Here is a 13,052-nt window from a genome sequence, read left to right as displayed (position 1 = left end):
TTTTTGGGGAGGAGACAAAAATATTACTTTGCAATAAAAACAACCATGGCTGCTCTACTTTTGAATATTTATATGAATTTTTACCTCAAGTGATGCAAAATGCTTTTGTAAAATGCAAGAGGCATGGCAGACCACAAAATTGAGCAAGATTTTCCTATCTGCAGTATGTCATGGCAATCTGCCCTCTTAAGGTCTAATTACCTCTTTCAGAAGACTTGGTAATTGTGCAAGCTGCACACAGTTTCTGTTCTTAATTCTTTTTCTTTAGGGTAATAATGCTGATACTTGAAGAAGTGTCTTGCTGTCCAAACAAACTAAAAGCATTTAAACAGTCAAAACACTGCTGTGGATATCAAAGATGTCTAATAAATTGCGCTTCCCAGCACAGAATATCAGTGAGGCTAACCACCCAGTGATGCTGGTTTGGTGACTGAGACACCTTTGTCCTGAGTCAGACCGGTTTACAAAATGGAAAGACAGCTTCCACAGCCAGACCATTTTGGTCATAGCGTGTCATGGGTAGCACTTATGTTTTGGTGAACGCAGATCATCACGTGGCACCTGAAATCCCTATTTATGTCACCATGAGAGGCTTACTCCCCTCTGCTGTTTCATTCAGTAAAAATCTTTTCTATGCATCTGCCAAAGCACTCATCCAGGCCCTACAGCACTGGTGACCTTGTTTGGCAGGCATACGTGCAGTCCATGTAGGATGGGTGGGGAATGTTTATGGTACCAGCAAGTCTTGTGTCATCTGGCCTGAATAACCTTGGAAAGTGAATGCTATAGCCTGTGCTCCGTGGTGTCATCACGTCTATTAGAAGCAATATTAAATACTAAGTCTGTTGAGAAAGAGTGAATTGTAATGTGCTGTCTACAAGTTCTAATTGACCTTAACCTTTTTGATCACGTAAGTAATCACTACATGCATAAAAACCATATAAAGCACACTTTATAAAATGAGATTGTTTGCTATCTTGTTTTCTACCTGCTGGTTTCAAAATATAAAGGCAAAACACTAGTCTTCAAAGAAGTTAAGGAAAGGTCAAGAGTATTCAGTGTAAAAATTACGTCTCATTTGAAAGAATACTGTCTTTCTGTGACTTACAAAACAAAATATATCTGATACTAAAAGAATAATAGCTTGAAATAAAATATTTAATGCCAGGAGTGGTGTTGGGTTTGATGTCTTTATGCAGAGAATGCTGAATACAAATTACATAGTAAAAAGCCTGGAAAGTTTATGGTGCTGAGGCTAAAAGAATTTTTTAGTGGAGCATACCTTAATTTAAGAACTCCTTATTACATATAAATTGAAAATGTGCATCATATGAAAATAAGTGGTACAAATAAAATTATGGATATTTTTATTAAGGCTTGTGACAGTTGAATTTCATAAAAACAGTGAAGATACAATTCCCTTAAAAAATACAAAGTCAAACAGTCAAATAAGGAAGTATATACAAAACAGAATAATCATGTATTTTTAATCCAGAGGACGTGGCAAGCATGGAGGATACTAAGAATTTAAAGTATTTGTAGGTGAGTAGATGTCATGCATCTACTAAATCACACCTGCAATGTCTGTGTTTACCTTTGAAGCAAAATAATTTCATCAGAAAGGATTTCAGTATCAGGAAGCCAGGATGACTTCAGTACACAGGAATCTGTTTAGATTATGAATTGTTTGGGCCACTGGTTTGTTTTATATCTGTGTATTTTCACGAGCTGAGTACAATCTCAATGCAAAACAAACCCAAATTCTCTGCCTCCCTTCACTTTTTCTGGAAGTGTTAAAAACTGAAGTCAGGATAATGATGGTATTTATTAAAATACTTTATTCATTCTAATAATTCAGTATCTGATTCCTGTGGACTCCAGTAGGACCTGCGCGGGCTAGTTCTGTGCTGTCGCGCCAGCTGCACTATGCTGCCGAGCTGTCAGAAAGATGCTCTAAAAAAAGGGGCCAGCACCCTCCACATTATCCCACACTGTCCCATCTGCAACAAGTGCATCAAGAGAGAAAATATAGTAGCAGGGTGAGGTAAAGGTGAGTAGAGGGTAAGGTAAAACGTAGCCTTCTACCAGTTCATACAGCTGGTAGTTGAACCAAACCATTAGAAAGTAAACCATAGTTTCTAGGCAGTTTCTCAAAGCGCTGAGCACCTGAGTGTTGGAAGCTTAAGTCACAAGTGAATGTAGCTGTTTGGCACAGTCCTTGGATTTCTCTCCATTTGGGCACAGAATGCATTTTTTTGGGAAAAAAATGTGGTCATGCTCGTACCATGCTTGGCCAAAGAAAGCAAAGTAACAACTGCTAGTGCTTTGTGCTGTGCATCAACAGTAAGAGTATCTTCCCTCTGACTGTGTTTTAAAATTGTTTTAGCTCAATCTTGTAGATTTTGCAAGTAGGAATTTTGTAGCTTATTAGAGGACTGACTCTGACACAGTTGTAAGACGTTTGCAAGCAGATCTTGGGTGCTGCTGCTGCTGTCTTTTGGTAAAGTATCTATCTGTTTAGTAACTCACACATGAGTAGACCATTATACTTGATGATAGCTTGTTTCCAAATTCATTTTTTGTTGGTTTTTTTTTTTTTTCAAAATGAAATATTGATACTGGGTTACAGGCTTTTCTCAGTAACACTCTCTTCTGTAGGCCACTTAATCTCTCAGTTGTAAGTTCTTCCATTCCTGATAATAACTTTGCATGACAGTAAAACATTATTTTGGATTACAAAAAAAGTTAAAATATGATCTCTCTTCTTAAAATCCCTGAATTCTGAAGATTCAATTTAATTTTTGGAAACCAAAGAATCACTTATGTCTGCACGTGGAGGAGCAGTGCTGTGAAACTCCTGTGTCAGCTATTTGTATTAGGAGTGTGAAGCAGCATCTGCGGAGTCAGGGCGTGGGCAGGCTCCGCTCCCTGCCTGCCAGCAAGCTTGGCAGTGCAGCTGTGCCAGCACAGAGGGGTATTTGCGGTGATAAATCTAAAGCTGATGTAGGATATATTCTCTGCCCTTTCAGGGTCACAGTTTGCTTTTCAGGCCAGTCTACAGCCACTATAACGTACCCAGGATGTTTGACAAAATCTGTTAGCTGTCCTTCAGTTCTTTCTTTTTTCTACATTTGTTTTCCTTTGTGGAGCACAACTTCAGAGCCCTTAATGCTTACACATTTGAGAATTCCTGACAGTCCAGTTGGAATCTTTTCCATACAGGGTCCTGACTTTAATACTGCATACCCTTTATGTTTACGACTCCTCTTTAAATAAAAGTACAACAGCACAGGTGGTGAGATTTCTAATTTTTTGGTAAGTCATCTGAGATGGAGAAGCCACGCTAACTTCCGTTCACTTCAGGGGATAAAAACAGGGAGAGAAATGATGGCAAAGTAAAGCTTTTCTTCCGTTGTGCTTCAAGATCTGCAGCAACTGAGGTGTCTCATATCCCTCTGAGTCCCCAGACCTGTTCTTCTGAGCTTCCTCAGTCTATAGAGGTCACCCCCTTCACACCACAAACGACCCAAGGAAAGAACTTATGGAGGACTTCTCCTGGTTCCAAAGCAAGGGGATCAGGGCAGTGTCATGGCAAGTCCTAACATCAGAATGGCTGGGCAGGATGAGGTAAAAGTAATGCTGTGCTCACATCCAGCTTAGTGTCCTATTTCCCACAGTGGCCAGTGGCAGGTGGTAAATATGGCAGGACAAGTATGGAAAGATGTTTTGCTGATATTTCCTCTGAGCTTTAGGAGGTCTGTGGCATAGGGACTTCCAGAAACCAGAGTTTGTATCTGCATTCTTGTGCTTAATGCATCTTGCTGGACTTTGTATGATTTTTTCTGATTACTTTCTGAACCATTTATAGTTTTGGCATACACATCCTGTGGTAATGAATTCAGTGATTCAGTTATGTTGTGTAACAAAATGCTTCCTTTCCTGTAAATCATCTTAGTAATTTTATTAGGTGCCCCTACTTCTCTTACAATGAGAAACGGTGAATAGTTTTCCTCTGATTTGTTTTCTACTTACCTACATTGTGGGGTTTTTTTTCTACTTTCCTAGACAGAAGCAGCTTGACACCTTTGTTGCTCTTCTCAGTGCATTTTCTGGGTACATTGCATCTTTTTTTCAGACAGGGTGACCAGCAATATAATCTATATTCATGGGTAAATTTAAAGAGCAGTAACTATATTTTTCTAATAATTCATATTTATTTTGCCTTTCAGATGTCTGGTGACTGACATTTTCATGTATCTCTTTACTGGATGGTAATAGCTCATTTAAAGCTCATCACTGTGTGTATGTATAAACATAGTTATACACTCAGAGGAAAACTTGTCTTTACTCTGCATTTATCAACAGTGAATTTTACCTGCCATTTTGTTTATGATACTCATTATGAAAAAAAAATAATTTTTTTTCAGTAGATTTGACTTTTCCACATAATTTTGTATCATCAGGAAACTCCATCACATTCTTGTTCTTTCCTCTTAGCCTAATAAACCAGTAAGTTGAAAAGCATGAATCTCTGTTGGGCTGCACTGATAATCTTTCCTCCTGTGTTGTGAAATCTGACCTCTTGCTTACTGTACTTTAAAGGATATTAAATGACAAGTCCTCTAACCCCTCCAACAGCTTCATTTCCTTGGTTGGGGACTTTGTAAAAAGCTTTCTGAAAATACAAGTACACTGCTATCAACTGATGATTCCTTCCCACATGCTTATTGACATCTTGAAAGAAAAGCTACAGATTAACAAACCAAGACTTAAACCTTTTGTTGATACATTGGTATTTAACTTATCCAGATGTCTTCTAATTCTGTTATTACAATTTAATTTCTTCATGAAGTCTTGATAACACAGGAGGTCCTTTACTACCACAGAGTCCGTAAAAGCTTTCTGTGCAAAAAAAGGAAAGTTACTGGGGACCTAAAACAAGTCTAAAATATTAAAGTGTTTTGGTGTTTTGTTTTGTTTTTTTCTTGTGGAAGTGATTTCAGGCTTTTAATAAAGATGGTATTTAATTACAGCAATTAAGAATCTGTCATCACTAGTGAACTTCAAAATGAACAGCTGTAATTTTGGTGCTTGAAGAGACAGATGAGAAAGACCACTCCAGCGTATTTAAATTTAAGATGAAATGAGTCTTTATAATCAACTAGTATTATGGTGGCTTACTAATAAAAATTGAGCAATTGCATTTAATGCAGAGTGAGACTTACTTATACAAACCTGGTTTCCTAGAACAGCATCAGCATCTCAGCACTTAACATCACTATCTTACTTCTGCAACAGTGCATCATGCACCCAGCCCAGCTGATTAGCTGAACTAATCATTCAGACTTCTGGAACAAAAATGAGACAGTTGCACTACACTACAGTTACGGTACCATGCTACTAGAAAGCACACCTTTCTTCAGTAACCTTGAGCTATGCAGCTATGCCATACCCAATGCAGGACTTCAATATGAGATTTGCAGGAACTTGAGAGGCCAGTTCGATCGTGATACAAGTATCTGATTTTTTCCCTTTGTATTTAATAAGAAAACAGATCAAGGCTAGGCAAAAGGTTTTTATCTCTTCTATTCTTAGCATCACCCTTCCATTCACTGAGGCTTGTTGATCTTACTAAGGTTCATGGCTAAACCAGTAGGCTCTAGATATTTCCAACCTGGAACGAGTATAATTCATTAACATTAGGACTTATAGTTGGGAGAAATAAGCTTTTGACTTCTGCAAAACACAGCAACATGTTTCCTAGATGAGAAGCATGTCACCAGTGCTTCATGCTTAACCACTCAGGCAAATCACCAATTCTGAGTCTTGATCCTGAGGCACTGGAGTACAAAACCTTGACAGATAACCTTTAATCACGTATCATAATTCTGTTTCTTTGGGATTTTGTACAAGATATATGTACACAATATTTCATCCTCAGATGAAATACGAGGAAGACAGTGAGATATGCTATTAAGTATTCTAAATGAAGGCTACAGAAGAGCCCATCTAAACAAATAGAAGGAAATTAATCAGAGGCAAATTGGACATGTAAAGCTGTGTATGTGCATAGGTTCTTAATGGTGTATACAGCATTGCAGCTAAATGCGGCTGAAGCAAAAGAGACAACATACTGCAAATATTTTCTGGGGAAAACTGGCAGTAATTGAAGTCAAGGTACTAAAATGTGTGAGAGAGAGAGATGTGAGAGTTAAGCTGCTAAATCTTGGGGGGGGGGACCTAATGTGTATAGGATACAGTTTCTTCATTCAGAGATAATACAGTAATGGACAGCTTTCAAATGATTTAGGTAGCTGGAAACAATGTATTTGATTTTTGAGGATAAATTGTAGTAATTATCCCCAAAAGGACAGAGTGAGTAACCATCCACAGGTTTTTTACATGATGTTATGGGAGCAAATGACTCAAGCATATGCTTGTGATGTGGTGCCAGTGGGGGAGGGAAGGAGAGAGAGACCAGATGTTCCTTAAGAAGCAAGATTTAACAAGAAAGAAAAAGCAGGACTTCCTCCCAATAAGATCAACATACTCCTTCTTGGTTTTAATTCAAAAGAAAATTTCAGGAATGTCCTACACAGATTTAGATGGCTCAGGAAAAGGTATGTACAAAAGGCTTTCATACACTTACTTTACTTAAGGAATAGCAACCACAAAAACAGGTAGCAAAGAATGGAACAGAATTCCTGTTCTTTAATCCTTAATCCTAGAATGCACTGCCTAAGTAGGAGCAAGTAAAATAGCAAATCAGTAATTCTGCTTGAGTAAAATCACAAGCAGCAGCAATGTTGCTATTACCCTTATTCTGGCTCCTGATAAATTCTGATTATATTTTTGACCCATTTATCTCAAAAATATCACTGCACTTCTCATGGTATTCCTGCTTAGAACTGGCATTATGTGGCTGCTCATCAGCTCTCCTTAAGTCTGCTTTTTCCATTAAAAGGATCCTTGTATCTTAGATATCTTCATGTCTAAAGGTTGCAACTAAAACTCATAGCCTATAACTAAAAGCCATGCCGTTTTATGAATTGGAAACTAATCTGGTGCCAACTGAAGATAACATGTGACTGTTGGTTATGTCTGCAAACAGACAGGACCTGTTCATTATATAGTCACTTCAGTGATTATTAATGTGAGCTTTTGCCCCCAAGACAGGACTATGGCTTTCTAAAGTGTGTGAATCTTGCTATAAATAGGAGGAATACAGCTGGTCATGAGGTAGCAAGATATTGATCACAAAGCAGACATTTTTTGTGTTAGTGACCTGAATCAATGCTTTGATTTGAAGTCTCAGTTGTGTTATGATTGCTTGGTCTTCAGAAATGATGTACCACAGAACTGAACTTTTAATAACTCTGGCCTACCAGAGGTACATTCTATTTTATTACAAACCAATCTGGCAATGTGAAAAGGTCTATTGTGAATTGGAATCTGGTTCTGTTTTTTCTGAGGAAGTATTAGGAACCTCCTTTCAGATACAGTACATCAACGTGATAAGCATTTAATGAGTGTTAAGGAAAGAATAGTAACAGTTATGCTGCAAAAAGGAAAAAAAAAAAGATTAAGCCAAGACTGTCTGCCCAGGATTCAAATACCTGATAGATTTTCTGATGACTTTTTGTAAGCCATTATTTATCATTTGCATAATTTATGCCTCTGTGGAGGATGGGATTAGCTAGTAAATACTACTAATCTATTATACTGTCTGTTTTCTACATTTAGTTTCTAAACACATGATGAAAGAACAGAAAGCCAATGAGATGATTACATGGAGACGTCTCTGTCTACTGAAAATTAACTTTGTTCAGCTAGTGTTATACCTAGTGAGCATCCTCAAACTGCACCCATGTTTGCATATGCATGCACATGCATGCGTACCCTTCAGGGTCCAAATAAATTTTTATAAAATTCCCTGAACAGAAAAGAATACTCTGTTTATAATAAGCCACTATTGACCAAATAAATATGAACTGAAGACCTGGAGGTCATTTCATGTTTATTTGATAAGGCGGTCTATATATAGAGCTGTGTAATTGCAGTTGAAACTAAAGTCCTGTCATAAACATGGAAAAGTCCCAGTACAATACGCATTTGTCCTCAAGGCCATATTTGAAAACTTCCGTGTTGATATCTTTGTTACTCTAACAAATGTTGACATGATATGTTATTGTAGAATGGACCATTTCAACATCTAAGCATAAATATTATATTCTGGGAAAATAAGAAAAATACAGGTTTAGTTTTAGAACATATGTTTTTGTAATGCTAATGCTGTCACTGCTTTTTGAAAAAAATTGTAGCATAAACGAGAGTTTGGTAGTGACTATGGGATACAGTTTTTCAGAGAAGATGGTTAGCTGCAGTCAACAAAGGTTTTCACTTACCTGATTCTCTGAAAAATTCAGACCATATGCAGCTGAAATTTTGGCATGCTTTTGCAATCTGATCAAATTACTTTTCAGGATGGGATTAAATGTATTTTATAGAGTAAAATACACTCCTTCACTTTACGCTCCTTCTATTGAGTTTCATATACCTAGTATGCATTTTTGTAACTACAGTCCTATGTATGGCAGTACAGGACAGTTGTGAATCAATTAACTTATTTTTTTTCTGGTTTTGCAATACCCTAGATTTGATTGTACTTTTTATTTGTATGGTGTTTCTATCTTTACTATCTAATATAAATTATAGTATGAAGATTCTTGAAATCTGCCTAGAAGAGCAAAAATTGCTTTCTCTTCAAAGGTGAAAAGGATTTGGTGGGTCATCCTAGAGTATACACAGTCTGACTTGGATTAGGTTACTTACCAACCTAACAAACAAAAATGTAACATTTATGTAACTACAGTCTGTATTGGAACAGAAAAACCACAACAGGTCAGATGTTGCAGTGGCATCTGACAGAAATTACTTGTCTTCTTGAAACATTTTATATTTGATAAGGCAAAACCTAAATACAATGAATGTTATGGGACTTAAATGTTACAAAATCACATCTAAGGTCCACATGTTTTGATGCTTAAATGCATTGTAGGGGGAGGCTAAGATGCTCAAGGTCCAAATGTTCTCCTCAGCCTGGAGAGACCTAATGTCTAGTTGTGGTACCTTTACTTTATACAGCTTGTACAAAAGGAGATGAAAGATTTATTGAGCCTGACTTGAAATACTAATAAAGTAGAAGTTTGGTTCAGTCTTCTACTGAGACAGCAACTCCCCTAAAGGAGACGCTGTAATGGTTTCCTGTCTTTGTTGGTGTTATTTCAGGAACAATCAGATACTAAACATAACCTATACTTGAAGTATCACAGTCCAGAACCAAGGACTGCCAAAGTCCGTCGTTGCTCACGTTTATTCTGTCTTGTCCCTTCAATGTGACATTTTCCACTGAACAGTGAAGAGCATCAATAGTCAAGGTGGCAACTGGCCCCCATTTCGTTCTGATCTTACAGGGAGCTGGTTAGTAAAAACATAATTATATGCCTACCTGCTGAAGTCTGAAATTCCAGGTTTACCACTTCTGAGGCTAGTATGCAGATGATAGCTTCCTTCTTGTCAACTGTCTAATCTGAAAAGAGTTTGTGGTATTGTGAAAACTATATGGACAGACACACCTAACCCACAGTTCTCTGCAAAGAATCTGTTTTAAACACACATTTTGCTGAGTGTCACCTGCTGGTTATTTTCAACTTCTCCCAAATTTACAGTGACACTAAATTGTCCTTTGGAACTATTTGGACCTTCTTAATCACAAAAATAGATCTGTGCAACCATTATTAGTTCTAGAACTGTGTACTTCCATACTTCATCATTCAAATTAGTGAGCTCATAGGGAAATATGCCTGAGAATGTGGGAGTTCTGCATGCCTCAGCTCTAGTCTCTCCTTTAGGGACTGCATGTGCATTCTGTATTGTATTTAATTTTTACTGAAACAGCGTTGGAAACAGACTGCAGTCTGTTTTTCTGTGTCTTAAGAGTTTAGATTTTTCAATAGAAAAAATCCTGAATTATTTTACCTTACTAAAAATAGGTTTCATTAAAAATTAAGAGAGAGGCTAGGCTTTTATGCATGTTCTAATTCAAATCCCTATTTTAGACACTTATTATAGGTTTTGCAACCATATAAATGGTAGGGTCTTGACCAGACATGGTAATTTAGAATACATAACAAAGGCATACAGCATCCTCATAGCATCACATGAGAGTCGGTGCCTCCAGGAGTAAGGAAGCTTAAATGAGGCATTTGATTCAAGCTTTAAAAATTACATGCTTGTGTATAGGTTGCGTATATATAAATGAACACTGACTGATTGCCAAATGACTGACATCAAGATTTTCACCTCAGAAAGTATGTACAAACCTTGTTTCTCACAAAATAAAGTAATTTTGTGTTAATGCCTGGTGTACTTTTGCCTGCAGCTTGGTAGCAGTGGAAATTTGGCCAGATGAACTGCAAGGGGCCTATGTCCTGTACACCAGGCATGTGAACTGTCCAAGAGCTAAGGAAGCTTGCACGGCATCTGCTGGCATTTTGCTTGGACTAGTTGCATCAATTTGCATTTATTTGCACAAGCAACAAATCCATCCCCCAAAAAATGACAGGTCACTACCAGTTGCTGGAGTGCTGTGACAGTTGCTACCATTTGCTGTGGTTTTATCTTTTTTTTTTTTTTTTTGTCTCCTTTGAAATACTTGTATGTATAATTGTGTGTTCAGACCTTGGAAATATTCTTTGCTCATTGTGTCCTTTTCGATTTGACTAAAACTGATCCCTATTTTTAGTTCCCTACGCCACCAGTTCTTTTAGGATGCAGCTCAAGCAGCTGTGTGTGTGCTCTGGTTTGGGACTTCGGGATCTAGCTACAAGACCAGGTTGTGCCTTTATTGACAGCAACGGATTAGCATAATGTGTTATTAAGTGTTGCATCATAAAGGCCTACAGACATTTCTGTAGCTACTATAGGTATTTTTGAGAGTAATAGTGATATGAAGGCATCTGTTCTTGTGCCACAGTTTCACAATCACTTTGAGCTGACATACAGGGGCACTGAAGACCGAGAGGCTGGCTTGAAACTTCCTCCCTCCCTTTCCTCTCTGCCAGCCGTTTCGGCTCTTCCACTGTTTTGCAACTTGTGCTTCCACAGGTGTTTACACACAACGCAACCAGTTCTGGAGATCTAACTGGGGATAATATTAACTCCACAACAAAATAAATACATTTAGTTAGTTTTGACTAAACTAAAAGATACTTTTAAATGGATCAGCAATACTGCACAGTTCATTCACTTGCCAAATGAATGCTCATGCTCATACTGGTAGCACAGCAACCAGCAGAAGCAACTAAGAGCAGGCAGGACCAGCTCCTTCTTTTGGAAGGCCAGTTTTAAGTGACTGAGTTACAGAGATATGCTTCCTGCGCTGATACCACAGCCCAGAAAATAAACCCAGGAGAGTTTCTTGTTGCACATTCATAGATCAAATACAAACTTATTAGCCGACCTCAGTGAAATACTGGTTGTTTCTAGACATTGAGGACATAGAGGCAGTATGATCAAGTTTCTGTAAAGATGTTCAAGATCAATAGAAGTGTAAAAAATATTGATCAAGAAAAACTGTAGAACATTTATCTTGGTTTAGTTTTATGACAAAAGGGACACACATTGCTTCTGTACGTAGTGTTTATGTTACTCCTACCAATCAAAAAGCTAAGGAATGCTGCAAAGCTTTTCAGATGGGAATGTGGGCTATAGGCTATACCAGGGGTCCTCAAACTTTTTAACCAGGGGGCCGGCGCGCGGATGCAGAGGCAGGCAGTCATCTGCGGCTGCTTGGTTCCCCCTCCAGCCCCCAGCAGGGGTACTGGGAGGGTTCTGTAAATACCGGGGGCCGGATTGAGGACCCTGAGGGGCCGTTTGAGGACCCCTGGGCTATACTCTTAAATCCCAGTGTATTAGATTTTGTAAAAGACACAGATTTAAGCCAGGTCAGGTTTTGGACGAGAGATTGTTGTCAAAAATCTTGCTATCATAGGTATGGCACAACTAAGTTGAAACAGCATCTTAAAGCTCCTAATAGTATTACCAGTTGTTTGTGTTGAAGGTGCCTACTGAAGTAGTATAGTTTTGACTATATTCTTCACCATGTATTTCCTCAATGCCTTGAAATTTTATCAGTGGTCAGTGAGTGTGACATACCTTAAAGAGTACTGTTACCTTTTTATGAGCACAGATACCTAAATCTTGTTTTCATAGTTAGAACAGTTCAGTTGAAGAATTTGTTCTTAGTAACAACATTGCTAAATGGCTAAATGGATGCCTTTGAGTATGGGACATGATTTTCAGTACTGTGAAAATCACATTGCAATAATAGTTGATCATTTTATGATTTATAGACTTCATTTAGCATATTTGTGAACAAAGCAGATGAAAGCAGCTAAAATGTAATAAATTCATAGTTATAAAAATATTTACCTTGAATACTTAATCAAAATATTGGCTGAATCTGTAATTCTATCACTGCAATATAATAATAAATGCTGCATAATATGGGTTTGGAAGAGGAAAAAACCCAACTATTTACAACCGCCGAGGAAGAACATGCCATCAGTACAATAACTGATGATGGTGGCTAGAATTCTGGTGGATAAACCAGCTCGAAGTTTCAAAAGTGCCGAGCACCACAGCTGTAAAATCGTGCCTGATGCAAAGACATAGGTTAATTTTACCTTAAAATAGAATCAACAGGGCAAAAGACCAACCATAACTTCTTCACAGCAGAAACATTGTAATGAAATGAAAACTAATTACAGTGTTTAGGGCAAGACAGATCTGGCAGGCAGAACAGTTTATAAACTAAACATGTAGTGGCACTTAAACAATGCAGTGACTCTGCAGTTTCTGAGTTGTTCGGTAGTCCTGGAACAGACAGATTACACATCCGTTTCTACTGGTGGGTTTTGGGGAGGGGGAAGGAGAGCTGATTTTGCTGAAATTTTTTTTTTAATGTTTCAGTGAGGAGGTTTTATTTGGAA

At 37.9% G+C, this 13,052-nt stretch overlaps 1 protein-coding gene across 9 annotated transcripts in view; it reads left to right on the top strand.

Moving 5' to 3' along the window:
- The window catches only part of OXR1 (oxidation resistance 1), a 290,279-nt gene that overhangs the window by 197,270 nt on the left and 79,957 nt on the right, over positions 1–13,052 (top strand). Inside the window, exon 1 of one of the 9 annotated variants that reach the window (XM_037379601.1) lies at positions 6,273–6,283. The exons of 7 other annotated variants lie outside the window; for them this stretch is intronic. Coding sequence is in view for 1 of the 2 variants with exons in the window: in XM_037379599.1 (XP_037235496.1) it covers positions 6,587–6,620 (34 nt within the window). In the remaining variant the exon portion in view is untranslated. Of the gene's footprint in view, positions 1–6,272; positions 6,284–6,571; positions 6,621–13,052 lie in introns of those variants that run through there. One more of the 9 variants, XM_037379599.1, reaches the window with a different exon arrangement.

The sequence above is a fragment of the Falco rusticolus genome, chromosome 3, assembly GCF_015220075.1.
Source record: "Falco rusticolus isolate bFalRus1 chromosome 3, bFalRus1.pri, whole genome shotgun sequence".
NCBI classification, from domain to species: Eukaryota; Metazoa; Chordata; class Aves; order Falconiformes; family Falconidae; genus Falco; species Falco rusticolus.
This window is presented reverse-complemented; position numbering and strand designations above follow the sequence as displayed.